At 36.1% G+C, this 27599-nt stretch overlaps 11 protein-coding genes across 11 annotated transcripts; 5 read left to right on the top strand and 6 right to left on the bottom strand.

Moving 5' to 3' along the window:
* Positions 1-67: 67 nt before the first annotated feature.
* C9374_012425 (uncharacterized protein) lies at positions 68-2319 on the top strand (the record flags this gene model as incomplete). The annotated part of the gene is made up of 6 exons (XM_044688190.1): positions 68-290; positions 461-1048; positions 1210-1439; positions 1537-1794; positions 1874-2021; positions 2090-2319. 6 exons carry the CDS (start codon positions 68-70, stop codon positions 2317-2319), a joined length of 1677 nt encoding a protein of 558 aa, XP_044554067.1.
* An 87-nt stretch (positions 2320-2406) lies between these two features.
* Positions 2407-3783, bottom strand: C9374_012426 (uncharacterized protein; the record flags this gene model as incomplete). The annotated part of the gene is made up of 1 exon (XM_044688191.1): positions 2407-3783. One exon carries the CDS (start codon positions 3781-3783, stop codon positions 2407-2409), a length of 1377 nt encoding a protein of 458 aa, XP_044554068.1.
* Positions 3784-4012: 229 nt separating this feature from the next.
* On the bottom strand, positions 4013-6109 carry C9374_012427 (uncharacterized protein; the record flags this gene model as incomplete). The annotated part of the gene is made up of 7 exons (XM_044688192.1): positions 4013-4161; positions 4230-4504; positions 4593-5010; positions 5117-5305; positions 5379-5410; positions 5463-5761; positions 5924-6109. 7 exons carry the CDS (start codon positions 6107-6109, stop codon positions 4013-4015), a joined length of 1548 nt encoding a protein of 515 aa, XP_044554069.1.
* A 460-nt stretch (positions 6110-6569) lies between these two features.
* On the bottom strand, positions 6570-10749 carry C9374_012428 (uncharacterized protein; the record flags this gene model as incomplete). The annotated part of the gene is made up of 2 exons (XM_044688194.1): positions 6570-8190; positions 8243-10749. The coding sequence occupies 2 exons, from the start codon at positions 10747-10749 to the stop codon at positions 6570-6572; spliced, it is 4128 nt and encodes a 1375-aa protein (XP_044554070.1).
* A 104-nt stretch (positions 10750-10853) lies between these two features.
* Positions 10854-11090, bottom strand: C9374_012429 (uncharacterized protein; the record flags this gene model as incomplete). The annotated part of the gene is made up of 1 exon (XM_044688195.1): positions 10854-11090. The coding sequence occupies one exon, from the start codon at positions 11088-11090 to the stop codon at positions 10854-10856; it is 237 nt and encodes a 78-aa protein (XP_044554071.1).
* A 367-nt stretch (positions 11091-11457) lies between these two features.
* On the bottom strand, positions 11458-13245 carry C9374_012430 (uncharacterized protein; the record flags this gene model as incomplete). Its single annotated transcript, XM_044688196.1, has 1 exon — positions 11458-13245. One exon carries the CDS (start codon positions 13243-13245, stop codon positions 11458-11460), a length of 1788 nt encoding a protein of 595 aa, XP_044554072.1.
* A 147-nt stretch (positions 13246-13392) lies between these two features.
* On the top strand, positions 13393-14571 carry C9374_012431 (uncharacterized protein; the record flags this gene model as incomplete). Its single annotated transcript, XM_044688197.1, has 1 exon — positions 13393-14571. The coding sequence occupies one exon, from the start codon at positions 13393-13395 to the stop codon at positions 14569-14571; it is 1179 nt and encodes a 392-aa protein (XP_044554073.1).
* Positions 14572-14650: 79 nt separating this feature from the next.
* C9374_012432 (uncharacterized protein) lies at positions 14651-17943 on the top strand (the record flags this gene model as incomplete). The annotated part of the gene is made up of 6 exons (XM_044688198.1): positions 14651-14729; positions 14845-15044; positions 15131-15665; positions 15736-15981; positions 16049-17413; positions 17516-17943. The coding sequence occupies 6 exons, from the start codon at positions 14651-14653 to the stop codon at positions 17941-17943; spliced, it is 2853 nt and encodes a 950-aa protein (XP_044554074.1).
* A 445-nt stretch (positions 17944-18388) lies between these two features.
* Positions 18389-19912, top strand: C9374_012433 (uncharacterized protein; the record flags this gene model as incomplete). The annotated part of the gene is made up of 4 exons (XM_044688199.1): positions 18389-18872; positions 19005-19175; positions 19259-19555; positions 19638-19912. The coding sequence occupies 4 exons, from the start codon at positions 18389-18391 to the stop codon at positions 19910-19912; spliced, it is 1227 nt and encodes a 408-aa protein (XP_044554075.1).
* Positions 19913-20160: 248 nt separating this feature from the next.
* C9374_012434 (uncharacterized protein) lies at positions 20161-22019 on the bottom strand (the record flags this gene model as incomplete). The annotated part of the gene is made up of 4 exons (XM_044688200.1): positions 20161-20947; positions 21019-21374; positions 21442-21638; positions 21728-22019. 4 exons carry the CDS (start codon positions 22017-22019, stop codon positions 20161-20163), a joined length of 1632 nt encoding a protein of 543 aa, XP_044554076.1.
* Positions 22020-22702: 683 nt separating this feature from the next.
* C9374_012435 (uncharacterized protein) lies at positions 22703-27475 on the top strand (the record flags this gene model as incomplete). The annotated part of the gene is made up of 5 exons (XM_044688201.1): positions 22703-24218; positions 24283-24565; positions 24649-25105; positions 25164-25662; positions 25722-27475. 5 exons carry the CDS (start codon positions 22703-22705, stop codon positions 27473-27475), a joined length of 4509 nt encoding a protein of 1502 aa, XP_044554077.1.
* Positions 27476-27599: the final 124 nt, after the last annotated feature.

The following is a 27599-nucleotide window of genomic DNA, read 5'->3' on the forward strand; positions in this document are numbered from 1 at the left end:
ATAAATATGTTACAGTTTCATCTCCGAAACCAAGTGCTCCGATGCTCTCAAAACGAAAGAAGAAAAAATGTCGATGGGTACCCATGATGATGATTATGGAACGACGGATGAAGCCAATCATCAGCAAGACGTTGTCGGAATTGCAGAAATGCATCACGAGCATCAACACATCAATTACGTAGATGCTCCCATGAAACAACGGAAAAAGAAATCATCAGAGGCTCATACTTATGGATCTTTTGTTGCCTATTGTTTTTGCGTCAATTATATTTTAGGAGTTGGTGTGCTAGGTAGGTTCATTCCATAGTATTTGCTGGATGATAATCAAGGAACTCCTACGGAACTCGTTTTCACCATGGTGCATTTTGAATTTCTCATTTGGGAAATATTGTACTCTGAATATTACTTTTTCAAATATTTTCAAATCACATGTGAATTCAAACACATTTAAAAAAATCAGGCGTTCCAAATGGTTTTCAACAGGGTGGTGTTTTAATTGGACCTATTTTTCTCTTTATTGTCACTATTTTTGCAGCATTGGTTTTGAATTGGATTTTGGAAACGTTGTGTCGAGCGAATGCCTTCATGAAAGAACAAGAAAAACAAAAATTGGAAGAAAAATCATCATTGCTTCACCATGAACCATCAAGTGAGGATGGTAACGAAACAGCTGTAGTTACTGCTTCTGTTGATACTGACAATAGAGTCATCATTGAAGATCACACAGCTACAAGTGAGCTTTTCGAATTTCCACAACGGAGATATGAAATGAATGAGTTGAGTCGATTGTTTTTGGGAAGAATTGGAAAGGTCATTTATGAAATTGCATTGTGTTGTTACTTGTATGGCTCTCTGTGGAGTTATTCTACAGTTTTTGCAGAGTCAATGGCTTCACACGTTCCTTTACCAATTAATGGATGGTTTACTTGCAATGTGTATTCAGACACTTCATCAACTTGTGATGCCTTGTACAAAATTTATGTTGGCCTCTATGCTCTGGTAGTAGTACCAATGACATGCTTGAATTTGACTGAACAAAAACCAGTTCGTAAGTTGAAGCGAAATTTGTTTCATGTTGTCGTTGTTGAGCTATCCATATATATATTTTATTCATTCGTTTTATTTGTATTTAAATTTTCAAATAATTTTTGTGATATACATGTACCTTCATTGTCTTGGTGTGATTGGTGAAATATATTCTCACTCCAGAAATTATTCTCACCATCTTTAGATATGTGGCTTTAGCACTCATGATTGGAGTGGCATTTATTTCCATGTTTGTAGATCCTTATTCGCGCTATCCTTCAAATCCACATACAGCCATGGAGAGACATCCTCCGTACGTGTCCGAGACATATCTAGCAAGAGGACAAGGAATCTATATTTTGTTACCTATTTGCATTTATTCTCAAATTTTGCACCATTCAGTCCCTGGTTTGGTAGGTTGCAATTATTTAACATTTACTTGATGACTGAGTTATGTATATTAATCAAATGGCTTTTCAAATTTTTTCTGTGAAAATAATTTTCAAATAGTGTGAACCAGTGAGAAATAAGAAGCATTTACCTGCAATTTTTACCTCAACTTTTGTCACAACATATTTATTCTACACAATTTTGGGTATTGTTCTTGCTGTGTACTATGGAGATAATATTTTGGGAACATGTTCTCTAAATTTTGGATATTACAGAGGAGGAAAACCATTTGGAATGAGTACACCTATTTGGGCCGAATTAATTGTCTATGTGATCATTCTATTTCCTGCCATAGACGTTTTGTCAGCCTTTCCATTGGTAAGTGTGTTGTGGAATTGAGAATTCATTCGTAATAATTATGTGTAATCAAAAATGAATAATTTGATTCCATTTTCAGAATGCCATTACTCTTGGTAATAATATTCACGCTGCATTTTTCACAGGAACCAAATGGATGGACAGCCGAAAGATTCAAGTTGTGTTCCGTTTGGTTGCTGCTGTTCCACCAATTATTGGAGCATTATTTGTTTCCAATTTAGAATTCAGTAAGTAGTTGCGAGTTGAATTGTCATCAATATTTTCTTTGACCAATAATTTGCATTTCATTCATCAGTTTTGAAATATGTTGGATTATTTGGGTTCCTCATTACGTTCGTGATACCTCCAACATTGTTTCTGGTGTCAAAGTACAAAGCTCGCAAACAGTTTGGCACTGAGAAAACTCCATACACCAGATCTATCATCAGCTCAAACATTTTGGCTGTAATTTGCATATTATTTGGTGTTGCCGCAATTATTTATTGTATCATTGCAAATATTGTGGAGAGTGTTATTCAAAAATAATAAATAATGTCACAATATTATCGAGCGCTCATGGTTCCAATAATTTTTGAGGCAACGAGTTCATCAGAGATTTGGTGTTTACTGCTCTCAGTAAATTCTGTTTTTAGGCCTGACACACGCGGTGGGTATGACGCAAATGGCTGCAACAAGAGAAATTGCTCCAAAAACTCCTAATATTCCTCCAACCATGTAATACGTTTCAAAGAGTGGAGAAATGGCAACCAATATGTTGACTTGATCTTCTTGTTTGTTTGTGTAACATTTTACAATGTCACCTTCTTTCATTGGATAATACAAGCCTGTTTCAGCCATATTATAAGGTAAATTGCTTGTCAAATTAATATATTGCGGAAAAGTTGATGAATTTTTCAACGATAAAAATTGTACTTTAAAATAGCAATGAAGACCTCTATCTAGATATTTTCCTCTTTCCGCACAATTATAACTCGTATCCAAAAGTGTGCAATTATGTTCCCATGTGAGAGCATTGGGATCACTCTTAAATGTTGGGTCATTGTCAATGACTTCGAAAAAATATCCACACAATCCTAATTGAACTCCTCCGAGAATTGAACAAATAATAATGGTTGGAATTACAAATGCAAAAACAAAGAGCCAATGAGGTGTATCTCCTTTCATGAGTTTGGCAGAAATTGAATTGGGATCTTCTACAGGTTCATTTGATGATGATGATGATGCATTCTTTTGAATTGGATGTTCTTCCTTCACTTGTATTGATGGATCACTTTGTTGTTGTGGCTGAGAAAGAGGTGGAAGCATCACCTCAGTAAAGCCTTTTCCATATTGATCTTGTTTTTGTGTTGGTAATGTCTTTGTTTGCGGTTCGGAATCGGCAGAGGATATCATGAGTGGAGAGTGTTTTTGAGTATAATGAATAGCAGGTGATGTTCTAGTAGAATTCAGAGCACCACTACCACCATTGGCATATTTTGAATGATGAGAGGATTCTTCTTCCTCACTTAATGAATCATTTCCATCGTCCTCATCATCAACACCACCGCCCACTTCATCCTCAAATCTAATTTTTCCATTCTTCTTGGATCTCTTCAACTTGTTTTTAATTTTGCTTTTCAAATTGTTAGGATTATTATTATTGGATGATGACCGATGATCCGATATTCCTTGCTCGTGAAATTTCTCATTCTTATCATCAAATAGAATGACATCATCAACGACTTTTTGAGTAATATTATTGTTGTAGGTTGATGGAGTGTTTCCATTCCAAGTGTTGTTCAAAGCAGCACTATGGCCACCAGCGCCATTAGAAGTAATCATCATATCCGATAAATCTTCGAGTTCGACATTTGAGCTGTTGTTATTGACATTTGAGCTGTTAGTTGGAGCAAAACGGATATGGTTGGATGTTGTTGATGATGATGATGGGAAACTCGAAGCGATGGATCCCGTCGTCGTCCCATCATACGGATTGGCATAGGGATTCATTTCAATGAAATTTTTTGTGGTGAATTTAATTCCAAAATCCAAACTGCGTAAATGGGTGTGAGGACATTTTTGTCAACTGCGATAGTAGCCCAATTACAACAAAATTATTTAATTATTATCATTATGACGCTCTTTATTCATATTCTTGGTGTGAGCAATTTAGTTTAGTAGTTCATATGAAAGAGTGTTGACTTCTTGGTTTTGATGTAAAAATGTCACGGCCTTATTATTATTGATAAGGTTTGATGACTTGACTGTAGTATTTGGCCGAGTTCTTAATGTGACGATCGAGGTTGGAACTCTTATAATCGACATACACAATACCAAAACGACATCTATATCCATTGGCCCATTCAAAATTATCCATGAGACTCCAAACTGTAGCAAAATACGGCGTGTATTCATCATTGATACAAACCGTATTCGTTGAGACAAAAATTACTTACCATAATAAGCTTTCACATTGACACCATCTTGCATGACTGCCTTAGAAACCTCAGCCAAATAATCATGAATGTAATTTTGTCTGAAAGTATCATTCAATGCTTGTTGAATGGGCATGTCACTTTCGTTTGGAACATCCACTCCATTTTCAGTCACGTAAATCATCTTGGGTTGATATCTGTGTTGAATCCAGTTCAAAATGGAACGAATTCCAGGAGCATAGACATAGAGCCAATCAGAATCTGCTTGTGGTCCAATAGGTACTCCATTCTTGTAGCTTTGAAAAATTAGTTTTTGTAAAATTATTGATCATGAATATTCATTCAACCATTAGAAATTAACATCATGATTCTCAAATCACTCACCTTGAACCAATGGTTCTCTGATCATCGTTGAAAGTTCTTTGATAAACTGGAGGCAGTGGAGTGTCTCTATTTCCAATATAGTTACTCGTGTAGTGATTAAGGCCAATAAAGTCAACAGATCCTTTCAATAACTTCTTTTGTTCAGGTGTGAATTGAGGCAATCTTCCTCCTTCAACAAAGTCTTTCATCACTTGGGGATAGTCTCCAAAGAACACTGGATCAGCAAACCAACCAAATCCGAACAAAAGAGCTCTCTCACATGCAACATAGTCTGCTTGAGTGTTAGTTAATGGATAATAAAAGTTGGAATTCAATGTAATACCAATTCTTCCATTTTGATGTTTTTGATACTTGTCACGGTATACTTTGACAGCAACAGCATGTGATAACAATTGAGAATGGGTTGCCAAATAAGGGCCTTTTTTCGTTATTAATATGCAAATAATTATTGAACATCAAAAATTAACAATTTCCAAGAAACGAGAAATTCATGCATACATGAAATATGGCAGATGTAAAAGTACTTACTGTGGAAGAGTTGGTACTTCCCGGAGCCATTCCTTCATTGCCATAACCTTGTACAGATGTCACAAATGGTTCGTTGAAAGTGATCCAATCCTTGACACGATCTCCAAATTTTGCAAAACATAAATCAGCATAATCTCTAAAGGCCTCGACAACCTCATTGGAATTAAGCCATCCTCCATACAAATCTGTTTTGTAGAATTGAGAACAATTTTTTGAAAATAGTTTCTGTCATCTCGGTGTTTTGTTGCTAATACTAACCTTGTAAATGTTGAGGCAAATCCCAATGGTAACTATTTGAATTGAGCAACATGATATTCGATCAATTTTGTCGAGAAAACTTACAGTGTGACGGCAACATTAATACCAGCATTCACCAACATGTTAATTTCCCTGTCATAGTGATCAATTCCTTTTTGATTGATACCGTCTTTAATGAGACCTGTTGGAATGACTCGTGACCAGCTGATACTCATTCTATAGTTTTTCACTCTCAAAGACTTCATCATCTCAACATCTTCTCTCACTTTGTGATAGTGATCGTCAGCAACGTCACCAGTTTGATTCATATAAATTTTTCCAGGAATGTGACTCCAAATGTCCCAAATACTCATTCCTCTTCCATCTTCATTGTATGCACCTTCCTATTCCGAATAGAAATAATAATAATAATTATTAAATAAAAAAAATAATAATTTCAAAATCAATTAGTAGTGGCGATTATAATAACGGTTAGTTATTATAATTATTTAAATTTCGTTTATCCCTCTCTACCAATGAATGCATCATCAAAACATGATACATACAATCTGATAGGCTGCCGTAGCAACACCAAATCTAAAATCCTTCGGAAACACCAAATCATCAAGAGATCTTTTATTTGGTGAAGCCTTGATCACTTGATTTTCTCCAAGTATAAGGAGTGTACTGATTCCGATCAGAAGCAATACACCAACCATTGCACTCGATTCCATCGTATCACGAAACAACATTTTTTTGTCATTGGTTTTTCCATGTCCATAAATGGTTCTTTTAAAATCTATTCCCAATCATTGCTGCTGTGGATTTGGAATGTTTCCACTCCTTATGAGCCATTCAATTTCTTGTTCCAATAGAATTTCATCATTCAATATGTGTGTAACATTGGAATATTCAAATGATGAGAAATTTCTGAAAGACATTTGGTCGTGTGTTCAGTGCTCACATTCTCCTCAAGATCCGATCCAATCGATAATTGTAAGTGTTCATAACGAAACATGTGTACAATACCAAATATTGAATTGTGATTGGTCATGTGCGAGTACTTGTTTGAATGATTCATTTCCGAGTTCAGTAAATCTAGCCAGTCCTTATAGCTCAGCAATTTCAATTTGAATTTCTTCTTTTCTAATAATACTTTGGTCATAGTCTTCATGTTTCTTTCCAATTTTTTCTTTTCCAAATTTAGATTTGTTAAATGATAAATCTTTCATAATGATCACGACTATTCCTTCCATTATTTGCAATTTTAACAATACATTTTGCACAAGTATCAACAGGTATCACTTGTATGCCTCCTTCTGAATACTCGTACGGAATGGCTTCCAAATGAACAAATCCACACGTCAATCGACAAATCCATTCTCGAACATTACAAAAACCGTTCATCGAATGACCAACCACCAAACCTGGTCGATAAATTTTGATCCATCGAAAGTTCTTTTCTTGAATGACGTGATTCAAAACATGCTCAGCAATATATTTCGATTGAGGATAACCTTCAGATAGCTCATTAAAAACGTTAAAGCTTAATGGAATGAAATCTTCTGGAACCAGTGTTTCATGTTCCTTGTGTTGATCAAGTATTGAGGAAGGGATGACACTAATGGTAGAGACAAAATGTAGAGGTTTGATCTTTTCTCGTGTACAAAGCTTGAGACATTCCACGACACTATGGACATTTGTTGGTTTCAATTGAGAATAATTCATTACAAAATTCACAGTAGCAGCGCAATGAATGATAGAATCCACTTTTCTGGATAATGTTTCATAAGTCGTGTCATCAAGTCCAAAATTTGCTAAAGAAATGTCACCAAGTAATAAATGTACTCGCTTTTCAAATTGCTGTTTTAAGGTTTCCAATGGTTCTGCTTGCAAATGATAACAATAATGTCGAATATTTTCAAAAACTCTGTGTTTTTCCTCTTCAACACTACGTCCTCTAACAATGCAATAGATACTCGAGATGTTGTTTTCTAATAATTGTTCACACCAAATGCCAACTCCAATAAAACCTGTGGCACCAGTGAGCAAGATACATTCGGGTTGTGTCAAATCCCAATATTGCTCGTTCGAGATTTTAGGTATTGCTTTAACAAGTGTATCAATTTCTTGTTCAATCTCTTGCAATGATGTAAATATTTGTTCACCGTCTTCATTATTTCTGTATTTTTCAATTAATTCCATAAGTTTAGAAGCAGGATTCTCGTGACTCTTGCATTCTTGTAAAATTCTATCTGCTCGAATGTTGACATTAAATTTTTGGGAGAGTATGTTTGAAAGACGAATGGAGCTTAAGGAGTCCACAATACCGCCACTCTTAAATAGTTCGTGTAAGAATTGTTGGAGCTCTTCTTTGGTCGATATGTTATTCATATTCGAGAAATCCGCCCTTTCAAATTGTAAGTATAATTCTTCCAAAGCTTGTTTGTAAAATTTCACAAGAGCTGGTCGGCATAACTTGTCTGATGCTGTCATTTTTCCATTTTCAGGTGTAAACTTTTCCAATTCAATAATGAAAGCTTTGGGAATTTCATAGGACTCTATTTTTGCTTCTCTCGCGACCTTATTGATATCATCTTGAATAATGTGATACATGACGCCATTTCTTGAAAGATCAAGCACGTCAACACTGGAATTTGTTTCATGTAGTCTGTTCATAGCCATTTCTTTCAATAGGTGTAAATTTTTAGGAACTACAACTGCCACAAGAAATGATTTTTCAGAGTTGCCATATAAAAATATTTGGTCGACAAACATGGATTTGGAAATGAATAAATTTTCCAAGTTTTCTGGAGCTACAAATTCTCCTTGACTAGATTTGGTGGATGATCAACCATGTTTCTATTCAAAATCATAGAACATACCTTAATTTGAAAATATTCTTCTTTCGATCGATCACTCTCAAACTTAGTTTCTCCTTATCAATTTCTCCAATGTCACCTGTTTGAAAATAATTTTCAGAATCAAAGGCCGTTTTAGTTTTTTCACTATCTCTGTAATAATTCTTAATAATGGTGCCACTTTTCACACAAATTTCGCCTCTGGCATGTGGTTGATCGGTGATAAAATATCCTAGCTCTGGTACGCTTTCAAGTTTAATTTCTACTCCATCCAATAGCATGACATGCCGAGGAAGCTTCTTATTTTCTTCTTGGATTTTTTCATTCAAATAATCCACTCCATTCACTCCTAGAGATCCAATAAATCCACACTCTGTTGAAGAGTACCCATTAAAAACGGGACATTTAAAACAATCTTTCAGAAATTGTATGACTTGGGGAGAAGTTGAAGCTCCGCCTGTGACTAGCGATTTAATTCTTCCTCCTAACATGTTTCTAATCTGTTGATAAATAGATTCTTGTTCTTGTGATATTGGACCTTCTCCAAGCTGATTTCGTAATCTCTGATATTCACTGTAAAGTATATTATAAAATCTGGGAGTATTCGAGTCTGTTACTGGTTGAACGGATTGGTAATCTTCAAATACTCGATCCATGTCTCCACAATAGAATCCAGTTCTTCCACCGTTGATCATGCAAGCTGTAGTATTCACTCGATCGGTCATGTGTGAAAGTGGAGCATAGGAAATGAATACTAGAGGATGATAATGAAAAATTGACATGGTGACGTTCTCATTGTAGTGTTTATCAGAGAGAACTGCTCCTTTGGGCTCCGCGGATGTCGACCCTGACGTATAGATGATGGTGCAAAGATCATTGACATTCTTATTGGTCCTTACATTGAATCGAAGTGAGTCAGAGAAGGAAGGATATTCGTTGAATGTTGAGAGTTCTATTGAGATCATATCTTTCAACTCAATGGACAATTCTTTGGCAAGTATTCTTGCTTTGCAATCCAAATTAAAATCATTTTCTGAAATATAATTTAAGAGAACAAAGTCTTCATCTTTCAAATTCCAATCACACAAATCTTCAATTGATACGTGCATGTTCCAATTGGAGTCTGGATATCGACTTTTCATGAGATAATAGTATGGTGTTGTTGTGTCTTGTTTGAAAGTTGTGAATTTTTTGGTCAGTTCCTTTAAATTCGTCTGATAATTCAATCTCAGCATTTGCAGATAATCTTCTAAAGAATGGTCTTGATATGCCTTCCAATATGCAGCCGAATCAAAACCATCTTCTATCAGAAAATCATCCATTTGAATGATTGCTTGCACTGACGGAAGCAAACCATTCTTGATGAGTTTCAAAAATTTCACACTCAGCTCTCTACTACAAACAATGAGAGGAATCTGAGAATTATTGACAATCGAAATAATTTCGTGACATGCGCTCTTCATCACGTCCACGCTCTCCATATTCACAATGTCCTCAGATAAACAATCCACTTTGGCCTTTGGTAAAGCTATGGATACAAAACTTTGAGTGAGACAGGCCCAATCAGCAACAAAGAAATCAGGTCTATTGCCAGAGCATATTCCAACAAATCCTCTTCCTTCCTCCTCTGAAAAAGGTCTTGGTTGTTTGATCAATTTTTCATTGTCATAATTGTTGAACATTCCAACACCAAACCGCATCACTCGTTCATAAAGTTGAGCAAACGTGTAAAATCGATGTCTATTCTCAAAATCGTTGTGTGTGATTTTTCTTCGAAATCCCAAACAAGGACGATCACTGAAAGCATTCAATGCATTCACAATGGTCTCTGAAATGTATGCACTTTTCACAAGTCCGTGCAAATATCCAGGATGTTTTGAATTTTTCACAAAAAACAAATCTCTTGCTTCAGGATACTGTTCTCTTGCTTTCTTCTTCCATTCCTCGGAATTTCTTTCAAATTCTTCCAAAGTAATATTAAATTCATCAAATTTACTCGCTTCCAAACAATGAACATGACATTGATGAGGCGATCGCTTGACCATTCTTTTCCCATCATTTTCAAAACATTCAAATTCATAAACATCTCTACAATAGGTTTCATAATTATCCATTCGAATTCCATGTTCTTTCTGATAATTTTCAGCTTGTTCAATTTCTTCTTCATTGTCAACCAGTGCTCGACTCAAATCCAGTGATTTATTGGGCATACATTTCAATGGATCTGGTGTAATGGTTGTCAAATACGAGACAGGCACCCATCCACTCGTACTGCTCAACAATGGAGGATTTGTAGGTTTATTCCTCTCATCATATAATTTATAGGCATGTTTGTGAAGCGCATAAATGTTCACACGTTGGACTAGACTCATCCATTGATTATTCCGAAATTCTGTTTTGAGAATGAGAAACATATCACCAAAGGCTGCATTGAGTTGTTGATAACAATTATGATGATGATGATCACCATTGGTGGATTCCACCATGGAGGAAGGAGTGGTTGTCAGGGCATATTTGTGAAAATTAAACATTTTTTTTAAATGATGAATGAATTTTATTGTAAACAATTGAACTCAAGATGCGCACGACAGGCGTTTATTTACAAAAATTTATAGAGCTGACCTGACCATAGAGATTACAAGGAACCTCCTCTCAATCTCAAGACCAAATGTAGAGTGGAATCCTTTTGAACACTATAATCAGACAAGGTTCTTCCATCTTCTAATTGTTTTCCAGCAAAAATCAATCGTTGTTGATCGGCTGGAATGCCTTCCTTGTCTGCAATTTTACTCTTCACGTTCTCAATGGTATCGTTGGACTCAACTTCCAACGTGATGGTTTTACCAGTTAATGTCTTGACAAATATTTGCATTTTGTTGTTTTTTTTGTTGTTCGAATGAAGGAAACACTTGTTTGCTCTTTCTATTTAAATAAATTTGACATTCCTAAAAATACCATTGAACTGGTTCATGATGTTCATTGACAACATTCACGCATTTCCAATATTTCGTGATGTCAATAACGAAGAACTGAATAGTTGTTCAAATTGATCGACCACAGGCAGATGGTCACAAATCGACACAAAGCTATGTCCAAACATTGTTCCAAATCACTCCTCAACGTTGGGATCATGAATGATATCATTCAGATTTTTGATTTGTGTCTCAATTAATGGAACTCCTGTCCAATACAGAGATGGGTTTGTTTCCAAATATTGCTTCATTTCATCCAATAATTCCTCAAGATTGTTCACAATCTCTCGTAAGTCGTTCTTGGATTTGGCAAGGTATTTTTGACACTAGCTTTTCAAATCTCAACATGGGATGATGGTTATACTCAACCAAATACTCTTCAAGTTTTTCCATACAACGTTCCGCATGTCCTAAAGCAAGTATGCTGTTTGCTGCCAATAAAATCACATCAATGATCAATGATTGTTCCTCAATTAGATCCTTAAATTCGTTAGAAAAAACGTTTGCCAAATGAATGACTTGTTCAAATTGGTTGCATGCATAATAGCAAAAAGCTTTCTGGTAAAGATGTATGCCATGATACACAGGTACTCGTGAAAAACTTTCAACTTGTGTAATGCAATCGAGAGCTTGTGTGGCGTACAAATAACCTTGGTCGGAAGGCAACTCCTCCGTTGCATGCCATAAAAGTGAAGATTTTAAGAAAAGAAACGGTGTAAATTTGAGGTTATTAATTCGTTTTTCTTCTGGAGCTGCAAGAGTTGTTTTTTCAAGCATCAACTTTTCCAATTTTGGTAAATAATGAGTTTTGGCGCTGTTCATAACCTCAAGTGCTTGCTCACACAACTCTATCGCTTTAAATATATGTTCTAAAGCCAATCCTGAATCTGTTTGTTGTACAATCCAACATCTATAACAAACAATCTTCAAATACAAAATATATGGATTTTTAGGATTCAATTCCAAACATTCAGAATCTAATCTGACAAGTGCTTTCCATAACTCTTCGCTCAAATCTTCTGATGCCTCTTCATCTAAGTCCATTCTTTGTGCCACAATTTCTAGAGCTCTAATAAAAGCTCCTAAATGAATTGGTAAATTTGTTTCCAAATCAACAAACCAATCAAAATCATCTTCGTTGTTGTTTTTATCTTGTTCAAGATATAATTTCTTCATATTCCTGTAATCTTGAGCCAATTGCACAATGTGCTCATACTGAGAAATTGGCCTCTTATTAGAACTATCATACAATGTCATGTAATAAAAGTAGGCGCTTGCAATGAGACTATATCGATTATGAGGGAAAAATGGTTTTTGATTTGCATAGGCAGCATTTGAAAGTAAATGTACAAGACACAAGAAGAGATAATACGCGTCGTCCATTTCATGGATAGGAACAATGAAAAAATGTTCTTTCCACCTTAAATCTGTTGGTCTTACAAATTTTTTCAACTCATTCAAATGAAACCATTCATGTAAAACTCCTTTCACAGCCAATAACTGAGCTTGCTTACAAATATCGAGAATTTTCATTCCTAAAGTGTTGGAAAAAAAGAATTTTGGGCTGATACGAAAGGGATTCATGACGATATTGGCAGTAGTGGTGCTTTCGTGGGGAATGATCGCAAGACACTTTTGAATTAATGTGAAAATGGAGGCCAGTAATTCATTTGAAATTTTCTGTTCTGGATTTTCATTAAATTTTTCAACCTCGGCTACAAGGTGTTTTGAAATTTTGTGAAATTCCTCTTCGACATCTTTCAAATATGTAGCAAGTTGTTTCTCTCGAAATTTCGCAAGTAGATCGTTCAAAAAATTTTCTCCGAATTGAAATTTCAATGGTCCTTGATGAGAATGAAAATTTCTTCCATTCAGTGATTCTCTATCGGAATAACTGGTATTCGCATTCACGATCATCATCATCACGGTATTAGTGTTTTTAAATGAAAATATTGAACTTGACGATGAAATATTTTTGACATTATTCCAACCCCTTGAACGCACACAGAGGGTAGAGTGTGTTGATGGAACAAATCGAGCTGCACGAGTTGTCATTATTTTTTGATATTATAACTTTGATTTGATTAGACAGTAAGCTCAGTCTTTTCCTATGATTCCAGCAACGTAAGAAGATATCAATGTCACCCAACAGTGCAATTTCAAATTGCAAAATCATTCGAGCGCAACACAAAATCAAAAAAAATGATTTCATTTCCAAACTCTTCGCCGTCGTCGGAAATACCTACCCGAGCATTGACTCTGGAGGAAATGATCGCCCAAAATGATGCGGAAATTGATGAAGCGATTAGGAAGGGTACTGTAGATTATTCGGTCTTGTATGACGATGATGAGGACAAGGAGCCATTTGAGGATAATTTTGATGAGAGTAGTGATGAACAGGTGGATTACGAGGAAATTGAAGAAGAGAGAAAATCTTGGGCAAAGAAGAAAAAGCGTCACGGACATGCAACTTTAAAGAGAAACAATTATGATGATTTAAATTTATATTCTGATGATATGGTGTTGCTCGCAAAAATCGAACAGAGAAAATTTAATTGGTATCTTAAGAGAGGACTTGCTGAACAAATTAATGAAAACAGTATCAAACTCGTGTTTAAACCAAAAGGATATGGGCACACGGACGATGCATTCTACATGTCGAAAATTGATAATATTTGTGTTGCGTGTGGAATTGACAAGGACCTCACTAGACACCACATTGTGAGCTTTGAATATAGAAAAAATATGCCCGAGTTTGTAAGATCTCACTCTAGCCATGACATTTGTCTTTTATGTGCTCATTGCCACGAAGAGTATGAAACAGAAGCATTCAAGTTGAGAAAACAAATATCAGAGCAATTCAATTCGCCACTGGGAGGTGTGGGAATGACCAAGAATTTGCATTATGCAGCTGCTAAAAAAGCAGCCAATGCTCTCCTTAAATGTCGTGACATACTTCCAAGCAATCGTGTTCAAGATTTGGAGAAGGAATTGAGAAAATTCCTAAAATCTTGGAAAGAATGCGTTTCTGCAGTTGGCGATGATGCCAGACAAACCATCAACACTCAAAACGTTTTGAATGAAGAAGAAGATTCAGAAAATCCAATACCAAAGGAACAGTTAGAAATGGTTTTAACGGTTCAAGTGAACGACAAGACCATGTTCGTTTCTCATGGCGAAGGAGTTATTAAGGCCATGAAGCAACAATCAGCCAATGATGAAGACTATTTGAACAAATTGGATGCTTTTTGTCGAATGTGGAGACAGCATTTTGTCGATGTCCTTCAACCCAAGTACATGAATCCACACTGGAAAGTAGACAAGAGGATTCGACGTGGAGAACAGGACGATCCAAATAAGAGAATTCTCATCAGCGAGTGAAGAGTTCATTAATTCATGACCCAGAGATTTCATGAATCATTTTCTCATGATTGAAATTGAGCACAACGTATGACGCCAAATGTTCACTGGTTTCATTGCTTTTAAACTTGATACAAAACAAACAGAATATGAATCTGCTTGGACGCCTGTTCCTAACAGTAAGTGAAACGTTATAAAACAAATTTCCATTCCAATAATATCTATTATAAGAGATCCCAAAGATGCAATCCATCGATCGACATCAACATTGTAAACGCCTAATATCGTCATTAGACATCTACAGTTTAGTACTTGGTTTTCCACCCTCGAATGTCATCATTGGACATCACATCAATCCATTTCCACAATCAACTCCAACCAAACCGTATCCATTACAACAACCTGAGAGCAAATTCCATACAAAAAAAACTTTTCATATGGCTCCCAAAGTCGTTCCAACAACCTCTTCATCCTCATGCTCAAAAGATTCTCTTGTAAGTTTTATATTCTCCAGAGAGGGAGAGGAATTTCAACAACAATAACATGCATTCACTACTACCTCAATCATTATAATAATTAGAAAGATGACGAACTCTGTAGCGAGTTAGATGAAGAGGCCAAACTCATGGTTGCTCAAGTTCTCAATGACGCTGATGCTGCTAGTGTGGCCAATGTGACCAACTCGGGAAAAGTTCAGCCCAAACAACCTACTCTCCTTGCTGGATGTTGTTCCATGCGGCTCTTCATTATTTTACTCATTTTGATACTTTTAATTGCTTGTTCTGTGTTCATTTGGTTAGCATCATATATTGGTTCTTCTCAAGCATTGAATGCATTGAGTGGTGATTTAATTTCACGAGTAGGTGAGAAGGTAATGACTTTTATGGATTCAGAATTGTCTCCGTATATGAAATTGACTTGGTCTATTGCTGACGATTTCAACAATGGAATTATTGGAAGAATTCCTTCATTGAAATATTTATTTTCGAGGTATCATATTTATAATCCGTTTGCAGTTGGAATTTTCTTTCCACTCGAGTTGTATACATATTTGATAAGTGGTACACCACCCAATGAAGTCCTTACTTTTGGATATAAACCATTTAACTTTACAGGTATGTGGGTTGAATCAAATACTTGATGACATTTGACACTTGTTCCTTAATACAACTCTGTCTACGAAAGGTGTGACTGTCATGTTTGCCAACTCAACCGATGGTAGTATCATTGGAGTGTTCAATAATGACACTCGTCCCTTCATCATTACTCAACAAGCATACTGGACCAGATCCTTCGAACTCTTCAACCAATTAGGAGTGGATGGCGTGTTCGGCGAACCATATGTCGTGAAAGACAGCGGAGTTTGTATTTATTACACAGTCAAGTTATTCGATCCCACTCTCTATGCACAAGGTCAAAAACAAGTAGTTGGTCTCTCCAAAACAAATCTCTCCCTTAATAATATTCAAAAATTCTTACAAAAACTCCTCCTTGATAGGAGAGGGATTCGTACTCGTGGCCGAACGAAATGATATGGTGATTGGTGGTTCCATAAACACGACAGCTCTCGATGGAAGATCTCGATTATCATTGTTTTCATTGACCACCAAGAACGCTGGACCATTGATGCAAGATTTGAAGAACAAGTATGGTTCTTTGAATGACATGCCTCAAACTGTAGAGGTGAACAGTCTAGGTATTGATTATATTATTCACAAAATGGAATATTCCTTTCAGAATATTCGATGGAATGTCTTTTTAGTGGTCTATAAGGAAGATATTGCTCGAACGACGAATATGAACACATACATATCCGTGGGAGTTGCTGCAGGTGTGATTATCATTGGTATTTTGTGTAGTATTGTCATTGGTTATATCATTACTCATCCATTACGATATTTAGAAAAACAATTTATGAAAATCAAAACCTTTGATTTGGAGAAGGTCTTATTCATTTCCAGTAAATTCAAGGAAGTAGATAGTATTTATGGAGATCTCCATGAAATGGTTCAATGGTTGAATGAATTCAAAAGTTTCTTGCCAGAGAATGTTTTCAATCAATTGAGAAATTTCCACTCGTCGTCCGATAACCATGAACAGAAAAAGCAAGACCATAACTCCTCCTCACACAACAAGGATGACACCATATCCTCCTCTGCAGGAGCAACATCTGCATCCAGAATGTCCAGTAAGAAGAGTTCTCTTCATGACCATGCAGCAGGACCCAAAGGACTCTTTCGTCTTGGACTCTCACAAAAACAAACCAGTGTGGTGCATATTGAATTGCATGATTTTGCAAAAACTCACTCAGCTTCAGAAATTACACATACCTTTGCAAAGATTGCTAGTGGTTTAAGTACTTTGGCCAAGACCTTAAAAGCCGATTTACAAATTCACAGCGTTGAGGAATTTCAACTTTCATTCACCGACGAAGGAGAGAGTTTGGGACCTAACAAGAAGAAGACCAATGTCGTGGCTTTGGAGAGTGCTTTAAAGATTTCTAAAGTGTTAGATAATATTGGAAAATCAAACAACAAAAAGAGTGCAAACCACTTGAAATATTCGATTGGAATTTCTTCAGGATTATCCAATACAGGAAATTTAGGAACTTCGAACGTGAGAGTGTACTCCATTGTGGGACCAGTGTTGAGCAATGCGAGAAAAATGTCACAATTAGGTCGAGCTTTGAATTGTAAAATTCTCACCGATTCTGTTTGTTCAGAATCACAATCTCAATTTGTGGTGAGACCTGTCGATCGATTTCAAATTGAGAAGTGTTCTACAACTAGTAATGGAGAAGAATATCAGACTTGTGTGAAATCAGTATATGAGGTCATTAAGGAAAATATTGTTGAAAAAGATGGTAAGTGAAATTTTAATCATTATTATTAACGAGAATAACAATTTATTATTATTTTACTTTTCATCATGTGAAACTATGAATCTTTTGTTGTTCAATTTTCAGAATGGATGTATGAATTGGAACAGCAAAAAGCCAACCAAAGATTCAAAGACTTCCAAACAGCCTTCTCTCTTTTTGAAGCATTTGAAAATTGCCATAACAACAACACAAACCTTAATTCTCACTCTTCTCCTGTCTCCCTGAATCAAGTATTAGAACACCTCAACCAATCTCAAACCATTCTTCAAGAACATTTAGAGAAATATCCAGAAGATTCACTCATTACCAATCGTTTATTACGAGTCCTAGATCCATTCATTGAAGAAGGAAAGAACCCAAGTAGTAGCACTCATTCAGACTCATTGGGACAATCCTTCATGCAATCTCTCATGAATTATCATTCTGAAATTTCCATGTCGTTGAAGGGAGTGATTCACATGGGACAACCATCTCAAGCCAATATGATTGTTCATGATCAAACAATTTGTTAAATCAAAAGAGACTGTAGAGTCCTCTTCCATAGATGATAAAAACGTAACAAATAATTTCCGTGTGCATTTTCAAACAAAAACAAACACCTTCATCAAAGCTAAAAAAAGAAAAAATTTGCAAACGACAATTGTTGTTCCTATCATCATCATCATCTAATATAGTCGCGAGAAGAACATTGTTTGGGTGTGGTGTCGTATTATTCTTTGAGAAGGCACAAGTTGAATTCCAATAATATTTTAGATCGATCTTCAACACGTTGTTGATCAACCATTCCGTCCAAAATATCCAACAAGATCGGATATATTCATCAAATCATTTCTGGTTTTTTCTAAATTCATTCCGATCGTGCCTGTTCGATCAGCCACGTCTTTATATTATTGTATTTTACTATTTCATTATACTGTAATTTTTATCATCATCAAACCAATACATCATCAAAAGATCATGGTCTTTATACTTTCATGTGGATCCAACGTTTACTCCCAATGTTGCCAAAAAGGATCATCTGACAAAATAACAACCTTGAGTCCCATTACAGTAATACCGGAGGGAGTATCTCTCACCAGTGTAAAGAAAATTGCTTGTGGAAGAGAACACACCATGTTATTACTTCGGGATGGAAGGTTATTCGGCATTGGACATAATCAACATGGTCAAATCCAGGGGAAAACAGAGTCCCATTATTCGGAATTTGTCAAAATTGATACTACTTCTTTTCTTAAGCCGGGAGATTGTATTGTGGACGTATTTTGCACACAAATCAATACCTATGTCATGACTGAATATGGGCACATTTATTGGTCTGGATGGGAAAATGTTCATGCTGAGAAAAAATATCTCAAAGTGCATCATGATGAAAGTGATATGATCACAAGGATAGATTATTTTGTGACCAATTCAAACGCAGTTCATTGTTTTGTCAGCGCACGTAGGTATTTTAATCTTATATCCTCAGATGATTCACACCTCAAAAAATATTTTTCATTTTCAAATTGAATATTTACGTTCGACAATTGTTGAACTAATGTGAATTTACATGTATTTATGTGAATTTTCCAAGATGGCAAGCTAAAAAGCTGTGGGTGGAATTCACACGGGCAACTTTCGATTGGAACAAAGGTAGATTCTTATGGAACACTTCGAGAAGTGGATTTTGATGTCAAAAAAATTAAATGCATTGCTTTGGGAGCTCAATTTTCAATATTGGCAACCACTGATGGCATTCTCTATGGTAGGTTCTTTGACAATTATTTTGAAAAGCTCTTAATTTTTCTAAACGTGTGATCACAACATCATCATGGACACTATGTACAGGTTGTGGATCGAATGGAGATTTCCAGCTTTCTTCTGGGTACTCAACATCAGATGTATTCTCTGTCATTGATACCCCATTCAAGGGTAAACAAATTAGGAATATTGTTTGTGGAGGTTTCCACACGCTTGTGCAGCTTGAAAATGAAGAAATTTGGGGATGTGGAAAAAATATTTCTTCAGACATGTTTGTAAAACTTGATATCAATGAACCAGTCCGAGCGATTGGTGCTGGTTGGCAATTTTTCATTTGCCTTGGAAAGAGTATGAAATTGTATGTCTGTGGAGCTAACAGCTATGGTATGTGTGACGAATTTAACACTAATCCTTAATTGTTATTATATTCATATAATTCGTATTCATTTTGGAACTATCGTGATAGGCCAATTGGGCACCACAAATTGCGACGAACAGCATCACATTACTCGCCTTCCTCCAAACATTCACATTTCTTCGTATTCAAAGATAATTTTTGATTGTGGAGAATATTATACTTTTTGCTATGCAGTTTCTGATTCCATCACCAACCATTTCATTTTCATGACTTCAATTCTGAGGCGAACAAATGGAATGATAAATCGAGAGAGCCACTACCCCAATGATAACCTGTTTTTGTCAGATGTTAATATTTTGTCCAGTGACACTTCTCTCCAATAATCCATGGTACACATTCAATGGTAAAGTGGGATAGGATGACAATAAAGCGAATGCCTTTATTGATACAGGGTTTGATGCCGTTTCTTTTAATCTCACAAAGTTCAAATTAATCCACAGGTGATGACCAGTTTGTTGAAATTAAATATTCTAAGCTTTCTTGGTTTTGCAAAGTAGTCCAGCAAAGCTATACTGACTAGCCACAGTATAAACTGAGAGTCAAGACAGAGTGTCCGGATTGAATTGCATCATCATTCGTCATGGGTGCAAGCGTGGTCCGACAATATCTTGGTGACATAACAAATGACCTTCTTTGTGTATTCCAAGCAAAGGTGCTCATTAGGGCCATGGGCATTAGAACCAGGTCCAGCAACACCTGTGACAATAAATTGTGCGTTCTTGTAACAGTCATTGAGGACCTTAATAAAAGGAATAGATCCTCCTTCTGCAAGAAAACCAGTTTCATACTGGGAGCCAAAAAATGTCTTGCAACCATCATCGAACGATTTTAACAACCAGGGTTTAAACTCTTGACAATACCATCCAGATCCTGTGTGAACGTTCTTAATTTCCACATGTGCATTGTACGGAATATTTGTAGTGAGTGTTTCAATAACTTTCTGTTCAGCCATTTCAGGTGAAACATGAGGAGGTAACCGGATGGAGAGCTTTAAATTAGTTCGTGGACGTAAAACATTGCCAGCTTTTGCAAATTTAGGCAAACCTTCAGCACCTGTTATGGTCAAAGTTGGGCGCCATGTCTTGTTCAACAACAATTGCAACAAGTCATCACTCATGAGCTCGACATTGTCATCTACTAAGGGTACGGCTTCACAAACGCCTTCTCTTCCCAATAGCTCGGCTGATACTGACAATTTTTGAAGGACCCATTTTGGAATATAAGGTTCATTCTCATTCACTTCAGATGTGGAGGTTCCATAGAGGTCCTTAATTTTAATTTGGCCTGTATTTTCATCTTCGAGTCTTGAAAGAAGTATTCTCGCCACTCTAAAGCTGTCAGCCACTAATCCAGAATATCTAATTATCCGAAAAGCATCATAGCAATAATATGGACAAATTAAATTGTGATAATTTTGGGTTGTACTTACCCTCCAGAATGAACACCTTGAGTGATTAAGCTCACATGCATTTCTAAAACCAGAATGCCTCTCAATGAAAGTGTCACCCATGGCTGCAAGTAATTTCCAACACCAGAATCAAGACAAATCATTAAATCTACTTCACCCTCGATTTTTCCTTGGTAATCTTGAGGAATTGTGGGTGCATCCTCTCCGAGTGCCTCTCTAATGTGTTTACTTTTTTCAAAAGGCAGTAAATAACATAAATAATAGGGTAAATCACACGAACCAGATTCCTCACTAAATTCACAACAAACGATTATTCTGCCATGAGGCATCTTTTGTTCCTGCAACGACTTGACAGCAAGAATGGAAGAAAATACAGCCTGTTTTTCATTGAATCATGCAGAAAATTCCAAATGTCATCTATCTTCACAGAATTGTGGTACTTACATAACCATCATCATTAGATCCTCTTCCGTATAAATATGTAAAATCATCAGCAACGTGACCACGATCGGAAGGCAACCGACTTCGAACAACAGGTATGTAGGGAGAGAGACCTTCGGCCCATCCCTCTGCAGGTGGTTGTTTATCAGCATGTCCATACAAGAATGCAATTGGAACATTAGATTTCCATCCTTTCTTTCCTATTCATCATTATTATACCAAATGCAACGAAAATCATTTCGGAAAGTGCTTTTGTTAAAAGATCAATCCTCATGATCATCCAACCTACCTTCTATGGTTGAATCAATATCCACAAAGATCAATGGTGTTTTTCCTTCAATTCTCATCACTTCCAACTTTAATCCTTGAATATTTTGTTTTTCAATCCAATGCACAATCAAACTCAAGGCTTGTTCCATATAACCGTTTGTTAATACATGACTATCAAAATTCGGAGATTGATTAGGAATACGAATAAAATCCTTCAGAGCAGGAAGCACATTCTCATCAAATTCACGCTCCACAAACGATTGCAATGATTCAAGATTAAGGCTTTGATCATGATAGGAGTGTGAAGACATTTTTGTTGTAAAAATTTAAAAAAATGAAATCCTTTAAACTGCCCTTTCCGATCTCAAGAAAGTTACTTTTAAAATAATATCGGAGAGATTAATTTTATACTATAAATGATGATGTGAATATATATCAATAGCATATAATTCTCAAAATGACATTAGAAAATTATATATTCAACAACACAAGAAAAATGGATGAATTGCCGTGAAGATGCCAACGGGTAATTTATTTCGTGCGGAAAAACGAACGATAACATCACTCACTATAGCTCATCCAAATGTTGCAAGATTTAGAAATACACGACCCGAATAATAACAAGTACCAAAGCGTACATTACCAATTATATGTACACTTATGAACCGTCGGCGCCGATTTCAAAGTTTAATTTGTTGTATAGACTCAATGTGTTTTGATGTCTTTCAACAAGTATTGAAAGCTTCTTATTACGGATGTTTGATAAATACAAGATACCAAGCATATTACAACATGTCTATGAACCAAAGCCATGGTTACCGCACAATCTATGTCAGGTAGTAATCCTTCTGTATCCAGATTCTTATGGTTTTAGATTTCGGCTTAACATTATGTGATGTTGTAGTTGATAACATGTCCAACCCAAGTACAAGTACATCATTTCAGAAAAATTTCAAAATACAACAAAATCAAACGACAGTGCTCAAAACCAAATATGACGACCACTTCTTTTAGAGAAGATACAAGTGCATCCTCTTCCGTGGAAGGAATACCAGTTAGTGTCAATTCCCAACTTCAATTAGCCCAACAACAAGCCCAACAAAACGGCAATACTGGCTCCATCTATCTTTCTGAAAGTGCCCACAACACAGCAACAAACACCAGTAGCTCAGATGGCTATTCCATGGCTGCTCATACTGTTGATATGGTCACGAAGATGATTGTTTCTTTGGAAGATAGACAAGTTAAAAAGGGTTGGAAGTTGTACATTGTTTATTTATTCATGTATGCTCATTTGATTTGGACACAAATGATGACACCAACCATTCGTGATTATCAATGGGGTCAATACGGTGCGTATGTGTTCCAAGTGTTGAACTTTCCCACCACATTTCTTTTGGACATGATTCCATACAAAGCAAATGTAGTGTTGGCTTGTATTGTGGCCTTCTTCATTCTCTTGAATGTGGTTCTGTTTGGTCTTGCACTGAGATTTACCATGAAGCCTAGCAAGTATTTCAAGAAATTGAAAGAAGCTCTCAGGTTTATCAGCTTTTTCTTGAGAACATTTTCTTTGACAATTCTGTTCATTTTACTGGGATTTTTCGATTGTGACGTGAATAGTTTGATCACGGTCACAATTACTTCTGCTGGATCAAGTACTGTGAGCCAAATGGCTCCGTTGAACCGATTTCCTGGCAATGCATGCACAGAGTCAAATAATGCAATCATGATGGCGATCAGTGCAGTTGCTGTACTCTCCTTATTGATTCTATTTCCTCTTTCTGAACTAATTTTAACCAATTCTAACCCTCTCAGCAAGGTACCTTTGATAAGAGATAACTCGTTGGTAGTAATGCTTGTAGGAGAACTTTCCATGTTGCAATTAGTGGTATCTTTTGTAATTCCAAAACAATTCTCATACGCCTCTGCTGCTTTCAATGTGATCACAAGTGTTGTATCATGTGGCATCTTTTTCTACTTTATTCCTTTTTTGAGAAGATATGACAATTCATTGTACTTTGGGGCATGTTGCGGTAGAGTTGGAGCAAGTATTGGTTCCTTAATCTCCTCAGCAGCAAATATAGACTCTGATTTGCCAGCATTTAATGACATGGGTGGAGGATATACAGGCATGACATTGGGTCTGATCATGACCATGTTCGTTGCAGGAACATGTTTTATGGAGCTTTATCTAAGATTTCATGCAAAGAAAATGAGAGACTATTTGATGAACTCGGTAGTAACATCTCAGACAGATCTTGATCTATTTGAAAAGCACTTGTTATTTGGAGTTGAAAAGTCTGCTACTTCACTGTACAACGACTTGGAGGAATCAAAAGCAATTTCATCACTTTACATATTCTTAAAATTATCTTTAAAGAGCGGAGAGAGAAATGTCAGAGGAAGCGATTATGCTGATTCCGATCTATCTTTGGCGTTTATTAAGGGCCTTGCACATCAGAAAGCATTTAATGACATTTCATTGCTTGTAATCTCAGCATTGATTAGTAAGTATGAATTGAATGGTTTGTTAATAATGACCGTATTAATAATCATTTACACCATACATAGTTCAAGTTAAATGGCAAGGAGAATCAAATTGTTCTATATTTGCTCAAAGTTTATTGCGACGTGCTCTCAAGCAACATCCAAACATATTTAACAAGCTCTTCATTCAAGAACGAATGAAAGAAGTAGAATCGATGTCACAATCCAACAATGCTCTGTTTGAAGCAAGTTCTCAAATTGAATCATTGGAAAAAAATCAGGCAGCTCTTTTAGCACTGCACCGTGACTTTTGGAAAGAATGTGCCAATGAGCATATTAATTTTGACACTCTCGAAAATATTATCCGGTCAATCTATGCTTTAAAAAGTGAATGTAAGAGCACTCTTTCAAACCTACTTTTTAACTATCCAAGTAACAAACAATCATCAGATTGAATGCAAACTTTTTAGAGAACTTTGAATTCAACAAAGAGCTCGCCCAACAACTCTTCGCAGAAGCCAATTCTATTGAAGACGATGAAACAAAGAAACGAAAGGGAGGGCTCAATTCTAGTTCTAAAAAAGGTAATCGAGTGGCACCAGCTGCTTCTTCTGAATACTATAGCAAGTATGAAATATCCTCAGCTATTCCATTGGATGAAAGCTTTACAGAAATTGGAGCTGAAGCTAAGGATGATGGCTTTGAGTTGGAAAGCGCTTTTGATAATCCACAGATGAAGAAAGAAAATATATTCCGTCAAGCGTTATTCAATTCGAGAGACCACAAATTATTTAGTATCATTTTGGTCGTTTATTTTGCTCTCGCTTTTGGTATCATGATAGCATCTATTGCCTTAAGTGTTTACTACTCTCAAGCTGTCATGTCACAAGTTCCATACGTTGAACAGGTAAGTATTTTGCTATATAGCAACATTGGTTTTGTATCATTATCCTCCTCTAAATTAGGTGTGTTTTCCTGGAACGATACCAATGTCTACAATACGAAATATCAGAGCTACTCAAAACTGGGTGAATGTTTTTTATTTATTCGGCTATTCGTGGCCATCGACTAATGATGGATTTCCAACTGTAACCAAGTTATTTTACATTACAGATCATATTACTCAGTTGACAAGAAGTATTGATTTTTTCAACAGACTGATAGCTGTAGCTCAAGCCAATACGTTCAGTAATGATGTCTACTCTGAATATTCCGAAAACAAATATACGTTATACTTTCCCAACGAAGACCCATACAAAAAGAATGTATATACAGGATCCTATTCTTCTAAGAATGCATCTATTTATGAAATAACCAATGCATTAATTACAGCTACCCAAAATGTGATCACCAACTACCCTCTTTCTACTCTATTAAGTATTGAGACAGGTAATAACACCTTTCAAAGGACACAGACACTTTTAAATCGTGTTGCTGCACATAGTTATTTCAATCCATTAACTGGTATGTGATAGTTCAAACATGGTGAACACAATTTTCTAACTTAAATATTTTTTACAAAGACTATAATTTTATGTTTCTTTGGATTAATCGTGAGAATACAGCCGCTGCCTATGAAAGCTTTTGCAAGGCATATTTAGATCGGTCATTTAGCGTCATTAATAACTCCATGAATGAGTTTGTCATCTATCTTGCAACAATACTCAGCTTCTTTGTTCTAATAAGCATCCTATTCTTTATTTACATTTATTATGAGCTGAAATATCTGAGAAAGGTATCACGAATCTTTGGAAATCAAATTCAAAAGGATGTTGTTGGCAAGATATTCCAAACATTGAGCAAGAAAGCTGAAAGTGGAGCCGTACATCAAAGAAAACGATTTTCATTGAACAAAGCAAGTGCAAAATATATTATATTACCGCTATTCATTTTTGGAGTGTCATGTGTAGCAGTTTGTGTGGCACTAATGTTCACGGAGAGCAATTTGAATGCGAATACATCATCGTTGACAATGTCGAAGGTTAGACTAAGCGTTCAAGCGGCCCTTTCTGTGGAAAGAGCAAGTATTAACATTGGTGAAACATTTACTTATTACGGAGCATCGGAAATTACAAAATCCAACTCACCATTACCGCCTCTCTTTAATCGAACAGTGAATTTTGGAGATACTAATTTGTGGAATACTACTAATTTTGAGTTTTTAATCACGAGAATATCCAGAAGAACTGCCGAATTGACGAAACAGTTTTCGTCCCTTATTTATGGAGATGCATCCAAAGGATTATCTTCAATCATTGGACAATATCCTGCCGTTGATACTATTATTACTATTGGTATGGACAATTGTACAGACTACATGAAAAAAAACAATATCACGTACACTTTCACAAGCAACTTGCTGTATTGCAGGGGTATGGAAAAAGTGTTGTCTGATTTTGTGACACTTTCTTCTCTAGTGATAACCGATTCAAGAAAAGCCTATCTCCTTCAACAAGATGCCCTTGCCAACAACACTCTATTGAGTCCTGTCTCCGTTGCAATGCAGCACTATACTATTTTCCGTACTGCTGCTCCATTGTTGAATAAGTTTGTCATGTTTATTAGAGAATTTGTGAAAAGCTCTTCACAACCCTCTTCCATTGTTGTGACAGTATCCGCAATATTTGGAATTTTATTAACATTTTCAAGCTTTGTAGGAATTTGGTTCATGTTTTCCAATTATTGGAATCATATTCAAACATTAAGATTAATGCTAAATTACATTCCAATTGAAATGATGGATAGAAATGAGACTCTGAGAGAGTACATGCTCAATCATTCTGTTGATTTGATAACAAAGAAAAAAGCCAAAAAGAAGAAGAACTTAAACGGAGACGATGATTGCATACATAATTTGAAGATTGTGTTTAATTCTAGCGTGGAGGGTGCTATCATTTGTTCAGAATCTGGAGAAATGGAACTATTCAATGCTTCTGGCTTGAGAATGTTTGGCATGAAAATGATTGATATTTTGGGTAGCTCAATTTATGATCTGTTCGACGAATCAGCTAGAACCGAGATTAAGAAAAGAGTAGACGCATTGGTTGGAAAATCTAAACAAACAGCAGACGCTGTCAGCAGCAGTAGTATGGAAGATATGACAGTCACGAACCAACTTGTGGAATCAATTGAAGTGAATTGCATACGAAAAAATATGACCAAATTCCCAGCCAAGTTCACTTTTTATGTTGTGAATTTGGAAGGCAGAATAGGAACCTCTATGGTTGTCACCTTTAAAGACATCACATTGGAAAAGAAGCAAAATGCCTTGTTGTGAAGAAAAACATCGAGCTGACAATTTATTGAAGAATATTCTTCCAACGGCTGTTGCCAATCGATTGAAAACGGGAGGTGATTCGTTCATTGCAGAACAGTTAAACGATGTCACCTGCTTCTTTAGC

This window comes from Naegleria lovaniensis (genome assembly GCF_003324165.1).
Source record: "Naegleria lovaniensis strain ATCC 30569 chromosome Unknown tig005, whole genome shotgun sequence".
Lineage (NCBI taxonomy): Eukaryota > Heterolobosea > Eutetramitea > Acrasida > Naegleriidae > Naegleria > Naegleria lovaniensis.